Source organism: Notothenia rossii (assembly GCF_949606895.1).
Source record: "Notothenia rossii genome assembly, chromosome: 4".
NCBI classification, from domain to species: Eukaryota; Metazoa; Chordata; class Actinopteri; order Perciformes; family Nototheniidae; genus Notothenia; species Notothenia rossii.
The window spans coordinates 63619498-63644132 of NC_136902.1; the positions used below are offsets into that span (position 1 = coordinate 63619498).

A 24635-nucleotide genomic window follows, 5' to 3' on the forward strand; every position below is an offset into this window, starting at 1 on the left:
ACATTTTAGCATTTAAAATACCTAGCTATTCTTTTGCGTTTATTTTGGTGAAAGTAACTAAAAAGTAACTAAAGTAGTGTAACTCATTACATTTCAGAGACAGTAATATTGTAATGTAACTTATTACTTTCAAAAGAGAGTAATAAGTAATATGTAATATATTACATTTTGGAAGTAACTTGCCCAACACTGGTTATAAATAAACACATGCTTGATCGCCAAGATAGAATTGCAAGTGGTTTCTAATTATAAGAGAAGAAACTTTACATAATACTTTTTCAAACACCAATTTATTGAAGCTAACACAAATAGTGACATTAGCATAATTTCATACATTTCGGTATGCACTGTACACAGGAGATTTGGATTTGAACCATATTCATATTTCAAAGTTAAAACCATACACGGTACAACTTTATTTTAACATTTCATATTGTAATTTTGCATATTTTTTATATATTAATTAACTTTATTAATATTTTTACCTTAAACTTAAAAAAATAATAATCTATAATTAAAAAAATAATAATAAAACGTTGAGCAAAAAAAAAAAAAAAAAAAAAAAAAGATTTAAAGTTCGGACGAACAGCAACGAAGGTGCTAGTCAGAAGATTAGTGCTTCATCTTTGATAAGTTAATAAATAATTGGAGAACATGTCACCAAAACAAACTAAGTTGAGACTAGACGCAGGGCCAGGCTCAACAGCAGATATCAAGGGAAGGATACAAATCAGATCAGATGCTATAACAGTTCCAAATCTTAGACAAAAGACATGGAACCACATGGAGAAACTGTTGGAACAATGGCAAACGAGAGGACTGCATCCAGCTGATGATCAACCAACACCAACGAAAGCCCATAGAAAAGCAGTAATTGACCATGAAAATTGAAAATACCTGCGAGAACAACAAGCATGGATCAAAGCCGGACAACCCCCTTGGTATGGACCTGCTAAAAGCGCTATAAACAGAGCTGAAAAAAGAAAATCTAGAGTTACAAGTCTGGTACTCCATCTAAAATATGTCAGCCAAGAATCAACGAACAGCATGTATGTGGCTCAAGGAGCAGAGCTCACAGCAAAGGAAGATAAGAAAGAAAAGACAGAAGAAGCTCCAGTAATCCAACCTTCAAAGCTCCATCCAAGCCTGACAGATGCGCCTCCTCCCTACATGACAGAAGAATACAGTTTCTTTCAACCCCCAATACAAGCTCCAACTCTGGGTGTTTTAGGAGGAGTATTGGAGTTGGACGGTTTCCCCACAGCTACACGTGTCAAAGACTTGGAGTATGAGGTAAGACTCCTATCTGGTGAGCTCAACAGAAGATTGGAAGAACTAGGCAGAAGAATGGAAGAGGAGCTCAACAGAAAGATGGAAGACCTCAGCAAACGTATGGAAGCACAACTCAAGAGAAGAGAAGGTGAAGGTTCTCCAGACACCACAACCGTAACTGAAGCTGGAAGACTCAAGAACTGCTCAACACTCACGCTACCGGTGATAGTGGCTGGAGAAGGAGGATTGAAATACCAATCATGGACTCACAGAGACATGGAAGCATTAGCGGCAAAACTACCTCCACTTACACAAGGAGGTCAGAAGTGGGTGAATGATCTGGAGAAATACACAGTCCAAGACCACCTGTGCTTGGGAGACATGAGGGCACTGCTTGGACGGATAGAAGGAAGACTAGAGACAAGAGCAGTGGATTCCAAGGCCAAATGCATCAACTCTCCAGATTACATTTTCTTCAACAAAGTCAGGTCGAGGTATTGGGCTGCCATTCGTCAAATCTACCCAACAACACAGAGTTTACATGCCCTCAACAGCCTGAGAAAAGAACCGGGGGAAGACATGTATGCCTTCCTGAAGAGATGTGAAGGAGTGAGGGAGGACTGCACTGGAGAACGACATGACGTTTCACCGTCTGTCGTAATGCTGTGGAAGAACGCGGTCATTAACGCCCTTCCCCAATCAGTGCAGGCAAGCCTGGGAGATGTGGTGGCATTAGACGCTATACCCATTGAAGAATGGAGACAACATCTCATTTACCACGATATGAAATACCAAGCAACCCAGAGATGTCAAAGACGTACAGGATTTCCAAACATGAACCAAATGCCACAGACAGCCTGGTATCAACCACAACAATGAGGAAGCTTAGAGGACCAGACCACCAGGTGATGCATCTTCAGCACTAAAGTATTTTGAAATCCAGCTAAATAGAGCCACATATGTCACCACAGGAGGGAGAGGTTGAATATTATTTAAAAGATAGTGAGTAGAATATTTCATTTACACATAAAGCATCCACAGATTAGAAGTAGCAGAGTAGAACATTTAGCAGACTATTTTTGTAATTATGAGAAGGATACAGATTACAAGTGATGTTGTTCCCCCACACAGAAAACTATTGTGTCGACACAGCGAGTGAGGTCAAGACGATGGGCTTCCACCCAAAATATGCAAGGGGCGGCGATACACCTGACGTGAAGCTGTCCAGACCTGAAAACAGAAATTCTGCTGTGGTGAAGTCTGGCTACAAAGGGAGGTGTTCCAATAGGGTCCCTTGTCTCAAACCAGTGAAGAAGTCAACAAGAACCCAGCAGAACTAGAGAGTGACTGTTAGCGGGAGAACTGTGACGGAGCGACAGAGACTGGCCCAACATTTTCCAGCCAGTACATAGGTAGACCCCGTCAGAAGACCGGGGCTGTGTTTAAAGGGGAACTTCATTTATTCTTAGCCAGAAGTGCAGTTTTTAATCAAACAATTATGTGATTTATGGAGTCAGATTACATTTTTCTCATAAACATAATTTTATAATCGGTCTGAAGTATCTGTTTTAAGGCATGAGCTGCAGATTAAATAACATAACACTGATTAAGAGCTTGGATGAAGAAGTTGTAGGGTTTTTGCAACAGTTTCAAGAATCAGTCTTTATTTATTTATTCTTGAGTAACTTTACTGATTTATAGTGTAGTGCGTAAGGCAATATCTCATTTGAGTGAGGGGCACCAGCCCTTCATGCAGGTCAGCCTCTGTGAGAATAGTTCATATTTTCCCTCCGGTTTGGAGAAATATTATTTTATCATATGTTAGTTCAGCAGTGTCAACCAATCCTCTAATCCTAGAATTATTGAGACGCATTAGCGGAAAAAGGGGTATGGTTTTTCGCAGCAACGATGATGCATAATACCAAGACAAGAGCCATTATTAAAAGAAGCAAACTAATTTTGTGCTAATGGCAGATCTTTTTGTGAATATGCATTTATACCGTCAGAAAACCATACATCATACGATATTTTTGTACGCCTTATGGGTACATAGAGAAGTTATATTTATTTAATGCAACGTTATGGGTTTTACATGTCCTGTTCATAATAGGGTAATCATTGCAATATTAATTGAGCATTTTATGCTCAAAGGAGGGAGTGTCATGATTATACAGATATGTTGTTTTCAGTGACGTAGTTAATAAATAATAACATGTAGTTAACAATAGGTCTCATAACAAAATAGGTCTCATAACAACAAGGGGTATGCCAAAGCTGGGCCTTCTCCAAGGAGGGAGTGGTCCAGTTTTAGATATTAGACAAATAGAAGTGGATGAATATGTCAGAACTCTGAGTAATATTATGCAAGTTTTGTCTACACAGGCTAGGAAAACTACAGAGATACCAGACGAGACACCAGAAGAGACTCCTGTTCGGCCAGGTGAATGGGTGAGGGTGAAGGTTCACAAAAGACAGTGGGCTGATCCCCGGTGGACGGAAGCGTGAGAAGTTGTAACGAACTTCACACGCAATCCGGTTTAAAGGTAAAGAAAGAGGAGCAAATTGACACCACCTCACACATTGTCACCCTCACTGGCAACTTCCAGAACATTATTGGGAGTTAGGACTGATTTGGCAGAGCTGGAACAAAACAATAAATAGAAATAAGATAAAGATAGAAACAGCTCAAAAGACAAATTGTCTATAGAGCTTTATAGATTGTACATTAATGTGAAAACCAATTTTTTGTTTTACATCTGTAAAAAGAGTCCAATTTTTTGTATATGTTATTTTTGAACTCATTATTTAAATTCTGTAACGGACACAACCAGGGATAAAATAGAGATGATGACGAGAACAAAGCCAAACCAATTGTGGGGTCCCCTAGGGATAAGAGTTAGAATAGCATTGTCGATTGTGCTCATTACACTTGGCACCTTTCTGGTTGGAAGGGGAGTACAATATCAAGTAAAACATGGAACCATTAGTTCACTCATAAAGAATGCCCACATCACTAACAAGACTCCAGCTGTGTTTCAGAGAATTTCACTTATCCCCAGAGCCAAAAGATCAGCTGAGCAACAAGAAGAGGAGTTAGAAATACTCGTTCCCAAAGGTGAGGCGGTTATAATCAAGATGATTCACCCCCCCTATATGCAGTTCTTGTATCAAATGATGAGATGGGTTTAAGAGATCGGGATATGTAAGTGATGGGGATTTACAGATTAGGGGAATCTCTAAATACACTGGATCCATGTTTTAGTCCGTACCAGAAACACCCCCTGTTAAGCTATGAACAACCGATCGGTGACCTGAGCACAATTATTGAAAATGATTGTTAGACACAGGCTACTAACCCACAAGTACAGCTTTGTATGTACAAACTCTATGAACAAGATTCCCCAGCAGATAGTGGCGACATTGCAGATATGTCCAGTCACAAAAGTTATTACGGTTCTAAATAACAGTGAGATTTAAAGTGATGGAGAAAATTTCGAGACGTTCTTTTATAGTGTGTGAAATATGTGGTGCTTGAAACATGTAGGTATTTAAATGTATAGAAGAAAATGGTTTCCTGAAAGAGTTAATTGGAGTAGACATGTTACAGTGGGTGAAAGCAATGTTTAGGGATATGGTACAATTATTAGTAGACATGAATTGTGTTTAGATGACATTTAACAACTAAGATGGATAGTAAGATTAGGAAAATAGAGTGGAAAAGGTTGGATTTATTTTACCTCAAGTGTGTTAGAATTAACTATAGATAATGCGTCACGAGATCTCTCTCTCTCTCTCTCTCTATCTATCCGCCTGTCAGAACGCTACGACCCCAACTTCCAAGCAGACAAAAGACCTCACCACGGAAGACTCCTCCTCCTCCATCGAACAGACAGAGAAGCAGAGCTGAACCATCTCCACCTGAAGAATCCAGAACTACAGGTGACATAAAAAGGCACACTCATCGGTCCCCCACAGGACATGAAGTTCCAAGCTGAGCCACAAGATTTGGGCACGAGAGCAGAGTGTGGGACATGAGAGCGGAATACGCCTTCCATGCAACCAGTAGAGACTGTAAAGGAGGAGATGAAATGCAAAGCAGATGGGACACTGAAAAGAGTTACAGCGGAAGGATCCAAGAGCAGATGGACTGAGGAGAATTTGGGGGAGATTTAATTTGTTACAGTATAGACCTACAGTTTAAAGGGATGGTTTTAGTAACCACTCTATAAAAGCAGACAAATCTTTATTTGTATGGAAAATGTTAAAGGTAGAGCTAGTACCAAGCCAAAGATAGTATTCAAATCTAAAGTATTGATTTCTCCATTGTAGCATGGTTATTACCACAGGATAACTGTTAAGGAGGAAATAACATTTGTTTGTCGTCCAAGATGTAGAGTTTTAAAAAGACACTGGGCAAAGAGCGATAGCAAAGTTTAATTTTTTAAAAACTAATGTAGTTGGGAGCAATACATGCGGGGCCTTGGGTCACTCATTGTGATGGTGCATATTTGTTACAACAAACATCGTTCAGGGAGAAGGGGTCGCTCAACCCATCCTGCAGATGTTTTCAATCTTACTTGCAGCTTCAGAGGGAGCGCACGGCACCAGAGTATGAGTTTTAAAAGACAAGCGCCACCAGCTCCTAATGGTCATCCATTCAATCAGTGATGACCTGACATTTAGAGATGTTATTTAAAGGAGAAACATATCTGCCATAAGTATAAATTCCGGAATTGAACTACAAACCATTAATGAAATGACTTCTGTTTTTAAAATCCTTGTTAAAGGAGGGAGTAATTATCACATGCTCGGGCACCCAAGGTTCCACACACTGTTAAAGGGGTTAGCATAGCTATTTAAGTAGACCATAATTGAAGATAAATTAGTATAATTAGTTATTGATATTCCACCGGTTCTCACACCATTTCAGGGACTTTATCACTGCATTAGAACAGACCACCCAAAGGTACTTAGTAGGAACTTTTAAGTGATGACATTCTACAACTGTTGTAACTGACCAAAATCTTCTCCCAGAAATGACTGTCTAGAATGCCGTACCCCAGAGTAGAACGCACAACGGCCCCTTCTAGAGAACATATTACTTTAATACCTTAAATGGTATGAAAGGAGGGAGGGTACATTTCTCATGAGGAGACAGTTACAAATGCTAGCAGAACAAGACAACCCACCCCGTATACAGATGTTGATGACAATGATGAGTTAGTTTAAATGATATGGATGTTCGGAGATGAGATTGATCAATGAATGTCCAGCCGATGTGATTCTTTACATGATGAAATCATGTGAAGAAGTGAGCAAAATAAAATGCTAAAATGGAGTGAATCCATTTCAATTTACTTCATACTATTCCAAGATAGTATATTTTTATTATTCCAATTAATTTTACACTATTCTAAGATAGTCCATTGTATTTGACTTTATTATTTTATACTCTTCTAATATGGTAGATTTCATGTTGTATAAATCAAGGGCGCCGGAAGCAGGGGGGCCAGGGGGCCATTGGCCCCCCCACTTTTCAGCCCTGCCCCACATTTTCGCAGCAGCAGATGCCGCGGAAAACTGTACAAATCCCGTTTCAATAATTCCCCTCTACTCTAAAGTCGCATCTAAAACGCGATCTGATCTAGCTGTGTACATTTTGTTATTTTTGATTGTTATATTCAGTCTCACTAGCTTCAGGCATGTTTGAAGCTTGTAAAGGGAAGATGACAGCTCTCACTCGCCACTCTGCTGTTCCTCAGCGCCGCTCCCCCTCCCTCCCGCTGAAATTATGAATGTAAGGTGTATAGTAATCATAGATAACACGGCAGGGTCCGTTACAGTTTGTTTTTATCTGATTTCAAATAAGCAAAGTCTTGGCTTTCAGTACATTAAACTTGTTTCGGCAAATTCAGATGATAAATAGGCCTACAACTTTGAAGCTTGTAACGGAATAATTACAAGCGGAGAACGGAGTAATTTAACGTCACTGCAGGCATAACAACAGCCGGTGTTTCTCGTGAGTCTTTTCCCCGGGAAACAAACACAATACACACAAACGCAAAAATACACAAACACACACGTATATACACGCGGCGCGGAACACTGTACAAATCCCGTTTCAATAATTCCCCTCTACTCTAAAGTCGCATCTAAAACGCGATCTGATCTAGCTGTGTATATTTTGTTATTTTGTATTGTTATATATATTCAATCTCATTAGCTACACGCATTTTTTAAGCTTGTAAAGGGAAGACCACAGCTCGCCTCTCACTGGCCACTCTGCTCTTCCGCAGCGCCGCTCCCCCTCCCTCCCGCTGAAATTATGAATGTAAGGCATAGTAATCATAGATAACACGGCAGGGTCCGTTACAGTTCGTTTTCATCTGATTTCAAATAAACAAAGTCTTGGCTTTCAGAATATTAAACTTGTTTCGGCAAATGCAGATGATAAATACAGGTTTGAAGTTTGTAATGGCATAATTACAAGCGGAGAACTGAGTAATTTAACGTCACAATAGGCATAACAACAGCCGGTGTTTCCCGTGAGTGCAGTAATCCAAACGAAAATATCTTCCCTCCGTAGTATTTTTGATCATTTGCTCCGCTAATAATCAATCAGATCGATGGATTCCAGAGAAGAGAAACATTTTAAAGGCCTTTTTCTCAAAACGATGACTCTGTAACAGTCATTATATAATGTGACATATTTTGCTTAATATTTGGAGTACAAAAACAATCCTGATCTCATTAGAAAGCTAGGAATCAAAATGTGTCTTCGGGTCAATGCGAACGATTTCGATGGAGCAGGTCACTTTGCATTAGGTAAAATAAAGCAGGCAGACATAACAGGAAGAATATGTACATTTTAACCCAATCAAATAGGACATTGTCACACCATTCAAATGTATCCATGTAAATTACAACCAATAAAAAAGCTTAGATTTGTTTATTTGTTACGTTGTTTACTTTATTTGTTACGTTGTTCTGCTGTGTGTGTCAGCCGTTAACCTAGAGATATAAAGAATATATACACTTGCAAACATGTCAGAAGAACCAGCGCAGAAGAAAACTAAATACGGTCAATCTAAACTTAAATTTAACAACTGGAAGGTCACATCCCTGACTACCACATCTCCGGAGGTTGGACCTTCTTCAAACAGCGAAGCCAGATGAACCCAAAAGCAGCAGCTCTAGTCTGCGGCCGCAGAAACTGTCAAAACCGCCGCCGACCCCACCGCCGCCGTTGTTGAACCGAAACAGGCTGGTTCCAACTGCATGGAGGTTTGCTGTCGGGACATTGAGGCGGTTAAAGCTGTACAGCTAACTATCAGAAAAAAGGAGACCGCTAGTAGATTATTTGGGCAAAAAGAAGGTACTTCAACGCAGAATGGTACAAAAACAGAGTGGTTAATTCTTTGCAAAACCACTAAACGATAGTGATAAATTGCGATGTTAACAACCTCATGATAACCTCATTTTTTTTTTTACTTAGGATCATACCTGTGTTTAGTCTAGAAAAAGGTGAATGTGTGCATTTTATTATAAAATTGTGTATATTTACAGACTGTTGCAAACACTAAGAAGCTTATAAACATCAGATTTAAAACTAAGAGCTTTACAAAAAAGTAACACAATTAAAGATGTTTGGAGTTTTATTTGAGTTATTCATTTACATTTTTTGTCAAAGAGATGCTGATTTGAAACCGTTGTAGCCGTTACGGCATTTCCTGTTTCTGCCGGAGAGAGGGGAGTTTGTCCCAAAGCTTGCCGCTGTATTTACTCCCTCCATCTGACAGGAGGGAGCCTCATGTGTCACTCCACGGAGTTCACTCCGTCACGGAGGGGGAGTGTCTAGGGCGTAGTTTGGGATTGGGCCATACACACGCACTTTTTTTGGCCCCCCCAATTCTAAAATGAATCCGGCGCGCCTGGTATAAATCATTGCTATTCTAAAATCGTTTGTTTCTTTTCACTTTGTAAAAACAAGTGCCTTAACACTGAGCGTGGTATGAGAACGGTTTATGTGAAAGGAGGGAGGAAGAAATGTTCTGATACCAAGCCATTGCTGCTATTTTGAAGAATGATATTGAATGCAAACACTAGAAGTTATACACAAGGGAAAACTTTTAGGTTTGAACCAGGCAAATAATTTATTTTGTATTTTTGTAAAGTTAAGCCTATTGAACCATTCCATTTAGATTGTATGTTTGTAATATGAGATATGTACTATGCGAAGTTCAGATGAAGAACTCATTGATTTCAGTATTATACACACCTTTTAGGTGTGTAAGGAGGGACTGTTAGAAATTAAGATCAATGTTTTGATGGTATAATGTAGCTTAAACATACCGTCAGTTTAAACGCTCTTTTATACTGAAAAACCAGAAATTCTTGTGCACAAGCAGTTAAGCTTTTATTCTGAAAATCCTTCATCTACGGTTAGCATTTAGCATGTGGCTAATATACGATTTCCTAAAGAGGTGAATTGAGTAGCGAAATGACGTGGTGTGGTGAAAACCGAAACCTACTGATTTAACACTACAACTATAGATGTCGAGATACTACCATGCTGAATATTAAATGAAAGTACAGTTTATTTGAATACACTATTGTTTACAGACGAGAGTAGCATGTGACAACATCCGGAATGACCGGAAACCAAACCAGCCGTGAAGCATTTTCTGTATGTTTTAGAGTATTGATTACAGCATTTAGAATGTGTTACATGAAAAGTGATAAAAGAGAATATGAGGAGAAAAGGCGTGTTAAGCAAAAGTACCAATCCTCTGTTTAAATGCAACAACGGACATTAGAGGCGAGGCGAGCCGGCAAGCGGGGAGGAGCCAGCAGAGGATATATAACGGCACCGAACGGGGGATTGGCCCTTCTCTTCTTGCTCAGGAGAGCCAGATCACAGCTGTTTTCTGCCGGAACAATATTCTGTCTGTAACACTACCGCACCTTTTTTTTATTAAAGTATCCCATTTGAATCTTTTCAGAGACTCCATTTAGTCTCATTTTAAAGCTTCTCTCCTGGACGCGAGAATAAAGAACATATTTAACAGTAGCCTACAAGATTGAAGCTGGTCAGATAACGAACGAGTAAATGAAACAGAATGAGGCGGAGAAGTGTGTGTGTGTGTGTGTGTGTGTGTGTGTGTGTGTGTGTGTGTGTGTGTGCGTGCGTGCGTGCGTGCGTGCGTGCGTGCGTGCGTGCGTGCGTGCGTGCGTGCGTGTGTGTGTGTGTGTGTGTGTGTAAAATAGCCCAATTGCTTTTACAATAAATAAACCTTGAATGTGTTTAATTGAATAGTAAAGGGGTTTAACGTTAGTGGCAGGTTGTGTGTGAGAGAGAATACATAAGACAGCCCAATATTTTAAAAAGTTGTTATTATTTTTTCCCGCATATTTAGCATATTTCGCAACTTTCCGCATATTTCGTAACTTCCCGCAATTTCACCGCATAAAATCACATAAAAACCCTGCATGTTTAATCGCATAATCAAGGATTTTAGCCCGCATAATCAAGGAATCTAGCCCGCATAATCAAGGAATTTAGCCCGCATAATCAAGGATTTTTGCCCGCATTTTTCTGGAGAGTCTATACAACGTTTTCATTGTTACCAAGGTGGTTGCTAGGGACGCTGCTATCGATATTATTTCTGTTATGTTGTGTAACTGTTTAATGGTGTTATCTTTATTGCTACCCCCTTCCCCGTCAATGTATAGTGTTGGTCCACAGCGCAAACGTATTAGTTTAACAAAATCCGCATCTAAAATGGTGCCATAGATACGTTATTTTCCCCTGTGCAATTCCAGTCTGACATGTCACATCTCACATCACATCGTCATAAACAAATACCGGAAACAGACCGAAAACACTTTATTCCGAGTCTGCTTGCTTTTCTCTTTGGAGGTCATCACATAACGGCATTGTAATACACGGTTCGGCTGCATTAAATGTTACATATCTGCTGTAATTCTCTATTTATAGAGCCTTGATGAGAAGACTTCTAGACAAACATGAGGAACTGCCGCCAACACTGAAAACGTGACGTGGATCATAAATATATCAGCAATTAAACAACATCTTACATTTATTTTCACACAATACATCTCCTTACAGTATCAACACTAATTCCGCTGACTTTTATATTTGATCCAATTGGTAGAAAGGCTGTATTTACACCATAAACGTTCAATCCTGATATAAAGGGACATCTAGTGGTTAAAGCATGTTATTGAATTTCACTATTTTTATTATTAGATATTAATAGGATCCCTATAAAGTATATTCATTACTCGTTATTCTCTACTAATAGTTAATTAAAGACTGTATATAATGACTAGTTTGCACATCCCTTTCAAGATTTCAAGATTTTCTAAGGTTTATTGACATACACAAACGGTGTAGTTATGCAATGAATGAAAAACTTTGTGTATACCTTCAGCAATGTTAACTCTGTTGAAGCACTTATTTTAACTGATATTATACATAATGTATTATACTCTTATATAAGATGTATGTAGATAGTATAAGACATGTGCAGAATATGACAGTTTAATGGTGGAGGTATACACAAATATTGATAGATGTCTTGTAATGCACTGTTGAGGAACCTGCGACCCAAGTTTTTCATCTCCGGCCTTGTCAGGTATTGAATCAATCAATCAATCAATCAATCAATCAATCAATCAATCAATGTTTATTTATATAGTCCAATATCACAAATGTTACATTTGTCTCAGTGGACTTCACAGTTTGTACAGAATATCAGTATGACAATACGACACCCTCTGTCCTTAGACCCTCACATTGTATTAAACAATCAATAAATAAAGAACACAGAATCATTCATTATAAAACACAGAATTTGTGTGATTATACTAAATGATTTACAAATAAACACCACTGCATGTGTTACACAATAATTCAATAACATGCTTTAACCACTAGGCGGTGCACACAAGGTACACACAGCCATAATAACTTTGTATTAGAGAGAACCGCAGTGACGCGTCGTAAAACCCGGAAGTAAGTTAGCATTTTTAGCACTTCCGGTTCCTTCCTCAAAAAGCAATGCATTTTTTCCATAGGGTTTTGGAAAATAGCTTGAAATAAGGTCTGTGGTAGACACAAATTTAAGAGATAAATCACGTTTTGTTCTACGACATTAAATACATCAGCAGTGACCCCACTGGGGATTTTTGAAGAGTTTACGTGTCTGAAAAACGATGGTTGTTACCGAGTGGCTGAATAGGACTACAGAAATTGTCGAGGCCGTTTTACGTCATTACGCCGAACACGTAAACACTCCCGCTAAGTTTGTTTCCCCCTGTGTTCTTCTTGAAAGCAAGTAACTGCATATCTGTAGTATCTGTATATCTATATCTGACCATTAGAATCTGCATTTTTGAAATTGTTGTTTTTAACACCGTAGTTTTACAAATTATAGAATAATTAATTACCAATGTTTTCCAATTTTACTCGGCAGTTCGTTTCGTTAGCTAACGTTAGCTAAAGCTAGCGCTACTAGTTAGCTACGCAATGGTTTGTTGCTTTGCTCCGGGTTGCAGCCACAGGTCTTCGCATGAAACGTGCTTGTTCTATCGTTTCCCGGCCGATGTTTTCCAAAGGAGAGTCTGGATTCGTGTCATGAGGTAAGCTGACGTTACATTTTTGTCCATGTCACGGTGAAATGTAAATGATGGGTAGTGACTGTATGGCCGTTTTAGAGATGGCGCTGCTGAAAAGACCGCAACATAAGTAAAGATAATGAATACATCCTATTAAAACCTGCGTGGCTTATATGATAAGTCTAATTAGTACAAGCAGCATAACGTTTCACCATGTAACTAAAGATTGTAGTCAGGGAAATCAGTTTGACATATTGAACTAATAACAAATCCACTCTGGCTGGCAGAGAACTCTCTGCTCCATAGCTTCTCTTGGACGTAAAATCACATGTACATTTTACATTTATATTCAATTTAATATTCCATCCCTCACATACTTTTGTATATATAATAACTTATATTTTGTTTTTCTTGTTATGCTGCTGCAACACAAACATTTCCCAAATTGGGATCAATACAGTAATATCTTATCTTAATTAATTAAGAAATATAACTATTATAATTAGTGTAGCAGCTGACACCTATTTCCAATATGGATTAATCTACCATTTATTTCTTTAGTTCAATTTTCATCTATAAAAATGTCAAAATAGTGAAAATGTTCCCGAGACTTATCGAAGTGCAAGGTTATATCTTTAGATGTTTTGTTTTAGCCTATGTACTTTATGTCTTAATGCTCTTATATGTGACGGTGTGACTTCCATGAAACTAATATTTTATATCTTCCCAACAGACGAGCTGACATGAAACCTAACACTCTAACAACCACAACATTGCAAAGGCGAGTAAATGTAAATTAAAAAGAAATTCACAATTTTTTTATTTCTTCTTCTTTCTTGCAGTGAGGTGAAGCTGACCTTGCACTTGGTGCCAGTAAGGATGTTCCTCACGCAGGCTGAATGTTTCTCCTTCCTTACTGACACAGAAGCCCTTGATTTGCAATGCTTCACTAATTGTCATTTCCCTGGCTCCGTAGGGACACTTTACCTCCAGCACAGCGGAAGACCCTACCAGACCATCTGGAGATGCCCCCAACAATCCTGATAGGGAGAGCCACAAATCTGACTCATGGACCTGCATCTGGGTTGCATTGGTGAATGCCCTGACACCCTCACATTCATTCATAGTCCCCCACTGTAAAGACAAAACACCATCAAGGGCCTGTTGTTGCCCTAGCACCCTGGCAATAAAGGAAGCAGTCACACGCTTTGACCTCAGGACAGCTCCAAAGTTGCTGGCAGTCAACCTTCCTTTCCTGAACAAATGCCAGTTTGGGTTGGTTCGCTGACCAGTGGTAGCCACCTGAATTGCCCTCTGTTGCTCTTCAGACAATGCCATGCTTGCCACAATTGCCTCAGATCCCTGATGCCCAACAGATTTGATAATTTCAGGAACAGTAAGTGTTTCCAAGCTGCAGTGTTCCTCTTCTGGCTCGGGGGAGAGAAGCCAAGAAATTCCTGAAAACCTGCCCCCGAGTCTGTCCCTCAGCCAGTCACGATCTTCGGAGGTGGGCTCTCTTGTGAGCGGGTTAAATTAGTTATTGGTTTCAACAGTCACATTAAAACAGTTACTAAATCAGCCTACTATCACCTAAAGAAAATATCTAGGATTAAAAGACTAATGTCACAGCAGGATTTGGAAAAACGTGTCCATGCTTTTATCTTCAGTATACTGGACTACTGCAATGGTGTCTTTACAGGTCTCACTAAAAAATCTATTAGAAAGCTGCAGCTGATTCAGAACACCGCTGCTCGAGTCCTCACTAACACTAAGAAAGAGGATCACATCACTCCTGTTCTGAAGTCTTTACTCTGGTTACTCACTAACACTGAGAAAGTGGATCACATCACTCCTGTTCTGAAGTCTTTACACTGGCTTCCTGTGTGTCAAAGAATAGATTTAAAAATACTGCTGCTGTTTATAAAGCACTGAATGGTTTAGGCCCAAAATACATTTCTGACCTCCTGCTAAATTATGAACCATCCAGATCTCTCAGGTCTTCAGGGACTGGTCTTTCTGTCCCCAGAGTCAGAACTAAACATGGAGAAGCAGCGTTCAGTTATTATGCTCCAAATATCTGGAACAAACTCCCAGAAACCTGCAGGTCCGCTGCAACTCTTTCTACTTTTAAATCCAGGCTGAAGACTTTTCTTTTTGTCACTGCTTTTAATTGAACTATTCATATCTTAGACTGCACTGTAACTTTTATCCATGTATTTTTTCTTTTAATGTTTATTTTATTAGCTTTTCTTTTTAATGACTGATTTTAATGCCATTTTCTTAATGTCTTTCATTTTTTGTAAAGCACTTTGAATTGCCTTGTGTTGAAAAGTGCTATATAAATAAACTTGCCTTGCCTAATAAAGATTTCATGTGACACATACAATTGATTTATTGATGGGAATTCATGTGAATAAATTAACTCTAGGTTAACGGTACTCTTGCTATCACTACTCACCGACACTATAAACCTTGTCCCTCATGCTAGCCCTGACAACACCGGTAAGCACACCTTCATCTAGGCTGCACTGTTACGTGTCCTGACTTGTAGTGGTTCTCTCCTCTATCTACATTCTTCTTGTCATCTTTGTAAAACGATATCAGACTGGTAATTGACACAGCCATGACTTTTAGTTCAATTCAGTGTGGCTAAAATGAAAAGCTTTGTTAAAATATGCAAGCACGCGAAAGTCAAATTCAGCTTTATTGTCAAAAATTCGACATGTGTTATACATCCAGAAATATCGAAATATCGTTTCCAACAGTGTGACATGTATACATAAAACAAAACAAAAAGGGCCTAGATAAACGTGGTACACATTAAACAAAACAAAAAGTTCCTAGATAACCGGGGTATACAGTTTAAAATGTTAATATATTTAAAGTGTTCAAAGTGCAGTTTCAGTGCAAGTCAGTTGAAACAATCTTAAATTGGCGTGACGTTGAAGTCGTGCGACCCTGCTGCTGTACTGGCTTGTAGTTCGTTTATAGCATAACGTTAGCATTTTGCTTCTGGCGACTAGATTTATGATTAAAAAATTATAAAAGTAGGGTTGACATGTGGAGATTATTCGGCTGAACAAAACGTGATCCCTCTCTTAAATGTGTGTAAACCACAGACCTTATTTCGAGCTATTTTCCAAAATCCTATGGAGAATTTGCATTGGTTTTTGACAAAGGAACCGGAAGAAGTTTACTTCCGGGTTTTAGGACGCGTCACTGCGGTTCTCTATTAGTGTAGGACACTTATTGTAAAGTCAAACAGAGCCTAAGGCTTTAATAAATATAAAATAAAAAACAGATGACAAGTAGTCAAAAAAGAATATGGACACATACCAATAACAAAATAGGCTAATGTTAATCAGAAGTTAAATCATTAGAGCTACACATTTGTTTCATTTAAAAACAAATCACCAATTAATAAGGATATACAACAGGTGTGAATGATCGCGGTCCTGCCTCCTCTGGCAAGCTGGGTGTAATCACCCTAATCACAGAGCCCAGTGCTGCATCCTCAAGAAGGGTTTTAAATAGTTGCTGTGTGCGATCCTGGTAGACGGAAGCGTGTAGACGGGAGCAGTGGCGTAGCTGTGCACGTCTGGCCCACCCACAGCCAATCAGCGCGTTATAGCGCAGAGCTGGGAAACTGCAGTTCCTCTAGTGGCCAACAGGGGATGGATGCAGAAAGGAGCAATTCCCATAGACACCCATGTTAAAATGCCCAACTTTACAGCAGAAATAAACATGTCTATAGCCTGGATCCAATCAAAGTTATTCTGGATATAGTTAGATTCCACCTTCATGACAATGGAATAGGGAGTGCATTTTTTTAACGTGAATAAATTAGTAAGTAAAGTAAGTTTTGCCGTGAGTGAATTAAAGTCTTTTTTCTTCTTGAGGTCTGCAGTGAAGCGTGTACACATTTGCTGAATATGAAAAGACTCTCTCAGTGTGTGCCCACTGTGCGACTGTCAAGGATAAACAACCTGTGGCCACCGAGCCAGTCATGTGTAGGAATGGGTACCGAGCCCCGGTATTAAACGGGCCCAAATTATTAAAGACCGTGGTACCATTAAGCTCCGACGTTATCGGTTGGTACTGGAGAGAGACATGTAAAACATATCTGTCATATGTATTATTGCTAGACAAACATTATATTGCAGTTTTAGTGTCGCCAACTCCGTTTCTAGCTGATAAGTGTTTTTTCTGTTTTTTCTCTGCCTGCTTGCGAGGGGGCGGGGCAGTTTACACACACGCAGCTGCTACATGCAGCAACACACACACGGAGGAGATGGCAGAGAGAACGCGCTCCGAGGTGTGGTTAAACTTTACCCGTCTCGATGCTCGTTACCAAAAGTGCAATAAGAGTTTAGCATGTAAGGGCGCCGGTAACACGAGCAATTTGTCTAAACATTGAGCAAAAGTGTATCACATTCAGACGGAGAAATGCACCGGGTTCGACTGTCTTTCTGGTAGCGGTGTAGCCCCATCCACGAGTAACGTTTCCACGTCAGGTGTTATGAATGCTAGCAGCGACACACGGATTTAACTCAATTATACAAACATGGGTTAATGATTAGAGGTAACTGAGTTATTTATTTGGTTAAAGTTTCAGCTATTCTGTTTACAGTTCTATCCGATTATTTAACACGATGTATACAATTGTTGTTTCTTTTGATGTGAAATATTATGTATTTAATTTAAATAAAAAGCAACGTTAGTTTTGTTCACAATTTGTTTAGTTAGTTTACCTTATTTTTTTCTCCAAAAAAAACAATAAAAGTACCGTTGAAGCACCGGATCGATAAGCGGTATCGATAAAAGTAGTAGTAGGCCTACCGTTAAAACCTTAACGATATCCCTAGTCATGTGGATGTCAGTATAACACACATTCTGAGGCCGCCGTGCCTATGTTTTTGTTTTCACTGCTAGTTTATGCTTATGTTCAATTAGTGCATTAAAAAATCATTAATGAAGTTTCAGCTCAGACCCCACGCTTAATAAGTCTCCCCCTGGCCCACCTACATTTCTCCAGGCCCACCCACACAATAATTCCTGGCTACGCCACTGGACGGGAGGCATTTCTACCGAGTCAGGACAGGCAGCCGGTAAGATCACATCCATCATGCTGTGAGAACTCTGCAGAGCCGCTGGTGAATGTTCTGTTAAAGTGGAGCTATCATGCTATATTCGAATAATATAGTGTAGGACCATACCTATATAAGACATTTATACTTTTTATTTTTCAAAATACAGAACAGATCATGCATTTTAGCCATTCCTCATTTCGCTCAATTTAACACTGTCTTTGCATGGGCTGATTCTGTGAGAACAGCACCATCTACAGGCCTGGCTTATGTACTACAGCGTCTCCAGCGCTTTCGAAAGGCAATGTCCGTGGCTGTCTCCTCCTGATTGGCGGAGTTGGCCCAATAGCCGTAACGCCACTTCTTTGACGTCACAGAAGTGTTCAAATCTGGATCAGTCTGTATCAGATCCGTTGCAGACACTTTTTAAGAGAATTGGGTATGGAGGAAAATAGAGAGGGTTTTATTTTCTGACACTTGGTGAGTTTCCTTGAACACCGGGGACCAGGGGCGGATCTAGACAAATATTCACGGGGTGGCAAGAGGGTGGCAGGAGAATTTCAGGGGTGGCATCCCCTGGCAGAAGTATATGCTGATTTAATCGCAGTCATATTAATCCAGGGGTTGCCAACACGTCGATCGCGAGCTACCAGTAGCTCGCGGAGGTTTTCCGAGTAGCTCACCAGAGGGCGCTAAAGTGCAGTTGACATGTTGAGACATATTTATTTATGTAGTATATTTTGAGAGTAAGAAAGTTTGAGAAAAAGAGATGTAAGATGCAGTCATGACAACTGAGGAAGGTCCGTCAAAGAAGAAATCTAAAATATACTACTTTCATGACGAGTGGGAACATGAATTTTTATTTACGAGCATCAAAGACAAGTGTGTGTGTTTAATTTGTGGCTCGAGTGTTGCGGTGGGGAAGAAGGGAAATGTCGAGCGGCACTTCACAAAACTTCACGAAAACTTTTCAAAGGAGTATCCCGCCGGCAGTTGCCTTCGCGTTGAGAAGGTACAACAATTAAAAGCTACGCTACAAAGGCAGCAGTCATTGTTCACGAAGCCTGCCAAGAAAGCTAGCCTAGCTACAGAAGCATCGTTCCGAGTCGCTCAGTATTTGGCAAAGAACAAAAAAGCTTTCACTGATGGCGGTGTTCTTAAGGGAGCGATGTCTGTTATGGCAGAGACTTTGTTCAGAGACCACAAGAGCAAGTCGGAGATAATGTCTGCCATTGACGATCTGCAACTGGGAAACAACACTGTGGCGAGGAGAGTGTCGGCGCTGTCAGTGGATGCCATGGGACAGTTGGAGCGGGACATGGTCAGGTGCAAGTGGTTCTCCATACAGTGCGACGAGTCGGTGGATGCGAGCGACACAGCTCAGCTGTCTGTGTTCATCCAGATGGTGTTTGAGGATTTTACGGCGAAAGAGGAATTTCTGACACTGCTTCCACTCAAAACAACAACAAGAGGTGTGGACGTGTATAATTCTATTAAGAATTATTTCATAAATAAAGGCGTGCAAATGGAGAAGCTTGTATCCATAACAACTGATGGAGCCCCGGCTATGAGAGGTCGCCACAACGGTTTTATCGCAAATTGTAAGTCAGATCCATATTTCCCACGTTTCCTGAGTTACCATTGCATCATTCACCAAGAAGCACTTTGTGCCAAAGTTATGGACTTCAATCACGTCATGAAACCTGTGATACAAATAATAAACTCTATCCGAGCGAAGGCAAAGCAACACAGGAGCTTCAAAGTTTTTCTTGAGGAACTGTCAGCTGAATATGGAGATCTCCTTCTCCATGCTGAGGTGAGGTGGTTGAGTAGAGGGAAAATCCTACAGCGCTTCCTCTCCTTGCTGAATGAGGTAAAGCTCTTCATGGAAGAGAGGGGGGAGGACACCTCCATCTTATCTGATGCTGGTTGGGTACTTGACCTGGCCTTTTTGACTGATCTGACAGGAAAATTAAACCAGCTTAACCTCCAGCTACAAGGCAATGGCAAAACAGTATGTGACATGATTAGTGCTGTAAAGGCCTTTAAAGCAAATCTGTGTCTATATCTCCAGCAAGTAAAGGGAAATAAATTGCATCATTTCCCCTCTGTTCAAAAAGTACTGCAGGAGAATAAAGCTGCTGCTGGCTTTCTTGACTTATCAAAGTACTGTGACTGCTTAACTAAGCTTGGGCAGGAATTTGAGGACAGGTTTCTTGACTTTAAACAGCTTGAGCCCTGTGCAAGTTTCCTTGCTAACCCATTCAACATCGTGGATGTTACTGACATGTCTGAGCAACTGGCCAGCCTTTTCAGTCTCAGTGCTTCAGAGTTGGAGCTGGAGATAATCAATCTCCAGAATGACATTCAGCTGAAAGCACATCAGATGGACAAAGATTTCTGGAAGCTATTGGACCCAGAGAAATTCAAAAACATTCAAACTGCTGCACTGAAACTGTCCTGCTTATTTGGGTCAACATATCGCTGTGAATCAGCATTCTCTGATATGAACTTTATCAAATCCAAATTCAGGACAAGACTTACTGATGAACACCTCAATGACTCAATCAGAGTGAATTTGTCAGGATACACACCCCAGTACAGTGCTCTGGTGGATGCTATGCAGTGCCAGGTGTCACATTAGCTGAGTCAGGAGAAAGACAACAATGCAGTGACAGACTGAATGTTTGAAGACATATGTTTGCTTGATGCAAGTTGAGAAAAGCACAAGCCATATTCCCCTTTTACATGTGAAACAAATTTGTGAAATGCTTGAAATAATTTAAATTATAGAGCTAGAAATGTTATTATTACAATTAGGAACTTTGCACTCTTATCTGTAAAACTGTTTACTGTAGTTATTGATGTTAAAGCAGAACTCAGTATTGCATGGTGATTATTTGTCTTTTTTTCTCTTCATGAGAAAGTCAAGTTTATTCATGTTAATGTTAATGTTTCTGCTCTTGAGTCACGAATGTGATATGTGCACTGAAATCTATATAAAATAACATGAGTAGCTCTTGGCCACTTTCTTTTTTCAAAAGTAGCTCCCGGTTAGAAAAAGGTTGGAGACCCCTGTATTAATCAATGTTAACTTGGAAAGCCACAATATTGATATTTTAAATCAATAACATTAGGTGACATTATTGTGGCACATCAGTAAAGCCTTACATATAAATATATAAGGTGGCAGACATAATTTAATGAATTTTAACTGAATGAGTTGGTTTAACTCTTAGACCAGCAGGGGTACCAAATCTATGCAGACTGCTGCAGTAAGTACATTAATTAACTGTCTCATCGATGTGTGTATGAATATGATAATATTAACAATCACATTATTCCTATCAGCTGTCAATCACTGTTATGATTCACATATTAAGTGTTATTATTAAATAAACTATATTTTTTGGAGGAGTTAATGATGAATGTTCTTCAAGATGCTTGCTCAACCTCCTTCAAATTTGAAAGATAAGTAATTACTATCATAAATCAAAAATAATCAAAAGAACAGTTCAGCGCCCCGCAACTTCATTGCAAACACTTACAACCTTGACTTTACATCAGAAAGAACAAACATTAAAGAAATGACTAACTGCATCAGTTAGGGTTAAAAAAACGTGTATTCAGCTCAAACATATACATCGCTGCAGTTATTATCCAGTGGAAAGTCCTTACCTACTGGCCTAGATCAAAGTGGTTACTTTTTTTTGGCTGGGCAGTGTAGTTTTACACACCGTCTTATTTGACTTTCTCAGGACTTCAAACAGTTTTTTGGGGCAGACCCCCACAAAGAAGAAAAATATATTTACACACGTAAGGTTATCATTTTAACAGATTATTATTCTCATCGACTCATCCGTGAGCAGAGCATCAAGTTGGCATGTCTATAACAGCTGAATGTGACGATTACCATCTTGATCAGCAAAACGATTTAAAGATATGGTGCGTTTTGATTCAATGCTGAGTACAGCCAAACTTGACAGACTCTTCTCTGTCATTGTAGACCGCAAACAGTGGCGGCGCCAGAGTATTTGTGTTGGGAAATCTATGGTAGGGCCGGCTAACCCATACAGTGGTGGGGCTCTCAAGTCAGTATTTGCAATTACATACACGCTCCCCTTGACAGTGAAACGCCACGCGTGAGGTTTAGATTATTTCCCTGTCTCAATCCAAATTGAACTGTATGAAATAAAAAGGCACATTTCTTTTGTAGTAAATAAAAAGGGCGAACTGGAGCCAATCCTGCAATTTCCCCACAAGTGAAAGAGTTGACATGCTGAAAACCCAACCCCTGCAGGGGGGTCTGGGGGGATTTCCCCCCAGGAGATTTTTTGAAATACTAACATAAAATACACATTCTGGTACTCTCTTGAGAAGAAAAATAAATAAATCTATTATTCCACGACATATTTAAAAAAATGAATGCCATTTTAATTTTTGGTTACTTTGTTCTGAAAACTGAACCTGCTGCTCCTCACAGAGAGAAGAGGGGAGAGGCTGTGTGAATTACTTTACATTGTGGATAAGGGTGGATAGCCCCCATTGTTCTGTGTGTCAAAATGAAAGACAGCCCACACACCTATCAATCATCAAACCGTGGGGTCTTATTTCATTACGTGTTGATTTCTATCAACACGTAATGTTGTATCGATGTATATAGAGATGTACTACAGCAAAAGTATTCTCCGTCGGGACTTCCTGCAACAACACCACGCCGTTATCTTTGACATTATCAAAGATGTTCTATTGAGAAGACGATCACAACGTGACACAAGTTCAAAACCGTTTCTAGTCTTCGGTGACAAGTGGTGACTGAAATCAATCTTACTAACTGCTGTCAGTCTGTGCAATTTACTCCGCGCGAGTTGGCAGACTTTATTTTGCTTACTTTAACATCATTGTTCATGGTGGGGCTAAGGCATTTCTTGGTATGGCTGCCTGAAGCCTACCCCAGCCATACCCTGACCGCAAATACCTTATTCCTTCCGTCTACTTGGATCCGAAATTCTTCTCGTTTTTCGCTGTCCCCCCGTTCAAATGAAATCGCTGCCAATCATATTTCCAAGCTCGCGCCAGGGGGGGAGGGGTTACAAGGCTCACGTATTGTGCTGCATTCACTTGCACTCGGACATTAGAGATTTTCTCTCATAAATGTCCGATGAGCCACAACTTTTCTTTCAAAACAAAGCTGCCAACTGGGGTGGCAGCTGGGGTGGCAAGGCATTTTTCTGAGGAGGCAGCTGCCACCCCGTGCCACCCCGTAGAACCGCCACTGCCGGGGACACATTAATGTATAAAAGACGTACAAAAGTGCATTTTGCATGATAGGTCACCTTTAAATTGTTTAAGTGTGTGCGCCACGTGTCTTGTTAGAGCTCTGCGCAGCATTGTTTATAGATTATATGCATGTGTATTGTTAGAGCGCGAGCGGCGCTGCGCAGCATTGTTTATGTGTGCTTTCAATGTGGTGCGTTAATTGTGCGGCACATTCAGAGCTTAGACGCGCTGTTTATTTATCTTAGAAAGAAGCTTCCTTGTTTAGAAATAAGTAATGTCTTATCATGGGCGGCGCCAGGATTATTTTGCTGCAGTAGCTACACTTTACAAATATAATGTTTTTTTCTGAACAACTTTACCATTCAACCTCGTCCAACTGATCTTCCTGCTGTCGCTCCTGGGCTCTTGGTAGATCAGGCATTTATCAAACCTGGCAACTCCAGGTTTCCTGGCAGCTGTCAATCAAAGTCCAGTGGCTCCGCCCTAAAGGGTCAGAAACTTTTCACACGCGCGCAGACAGACTCCGCGAGCGAGTGAGGCTGAGACTCCCTCGAGCGAGCAAGAGGGCTGCATAGCTGCTCGCGGGGGTTTAATCTGCGCGCGAAGGTCATTTTATGCGCATGTAAAAGCACATTTTCCGCTCGTGAGTAGCTTGTTTTGCGCGCTAGAATATTGACCAAAAAAAAGTCCAGTAGATGCCTCATCACTTTCAAGTGAGGAATATACACAAAATCAGAGGAGACTTGACACTTATGTATGTACAACATCTGAAGATGTGTAGTTTTATTCATGTTTTCACATATCTTTAAACACTAAAAGTCCTTTTTATATCAGCTGTGCACCGTTTTGGTGTAAATATAACCTATCTACGAATTAGATCAAATGTAAAAGTCAGCCGAATTAGTGTTGATACTGCAAGGAGACGTATTGTGTGAAGAGAAATTGAAGATGTTGTTCAATTGTTGATATATTTATTATCCACGTCAAGTATTCAGTTTTGGCGGCATTTCTTCCAGTTTTTTCGAAGGTCTTCTCTTCAGGGCTCTATAAATAAAGAACTACGGCAGATCTGTAATATGCAGCCGAACCGTGTATTACAATGCCGTTATGTGATGACTTTCAGAGAGAAAAGCAAGAACACTCGGAATTACAGTGGGGCAAAAAAGTATTTAGTCTGCCACCAATTGTGCAAGTTCTCCCACTTAAAAGAGTGGCCTGTAATTTTCATCCTAGGTATACCTCAACTATGAGTGACAAAATGAGAAAAAAAATCAAGAAAATCACATTGTCTGATTTTTAAAGACTTTATTTGCAAATTATGGTGGAAAATAAGTATTTGGTCAATAACAAAAGTTA

General features: G+C 39.9%; 1 protein-coding gene across 3 annotated transcripts in view; it reads left to right on the forward strand.

Annotated features, from left to right (window-relative positions):
- The first annotated feature begins 596 nt into the window (after positions 1-596).
- The window catches only part of LOC307036490 (uncharacterized protein), a 28020-nt gene continuing 3981 nt past the window's right edge, over positions 597-24635 (forward strand). Inside the window, exons 1-2 of one of the 3 annotated variants that reach the window (XM_079676856.1) lie at positions 597-4387; positions 5090-5211. In XM_079676856.1, the coding sequence (XP_079532982.1) occupies positions 1048-2151 (1104 nt within the window). In that variant the 5' untranslated portion in view covers positions 597-1047 and the 3' untranslated portion in view covers positions 2152-4387; positions 5090-5211. Of the gene's footprint in view, positions 4388-5089; positions 8584-24635 lie in introns of those variants that run through there. The other 2 variants (XM_079676854.1, XM_079676855.1) reach the window with 2 other exon arrangements.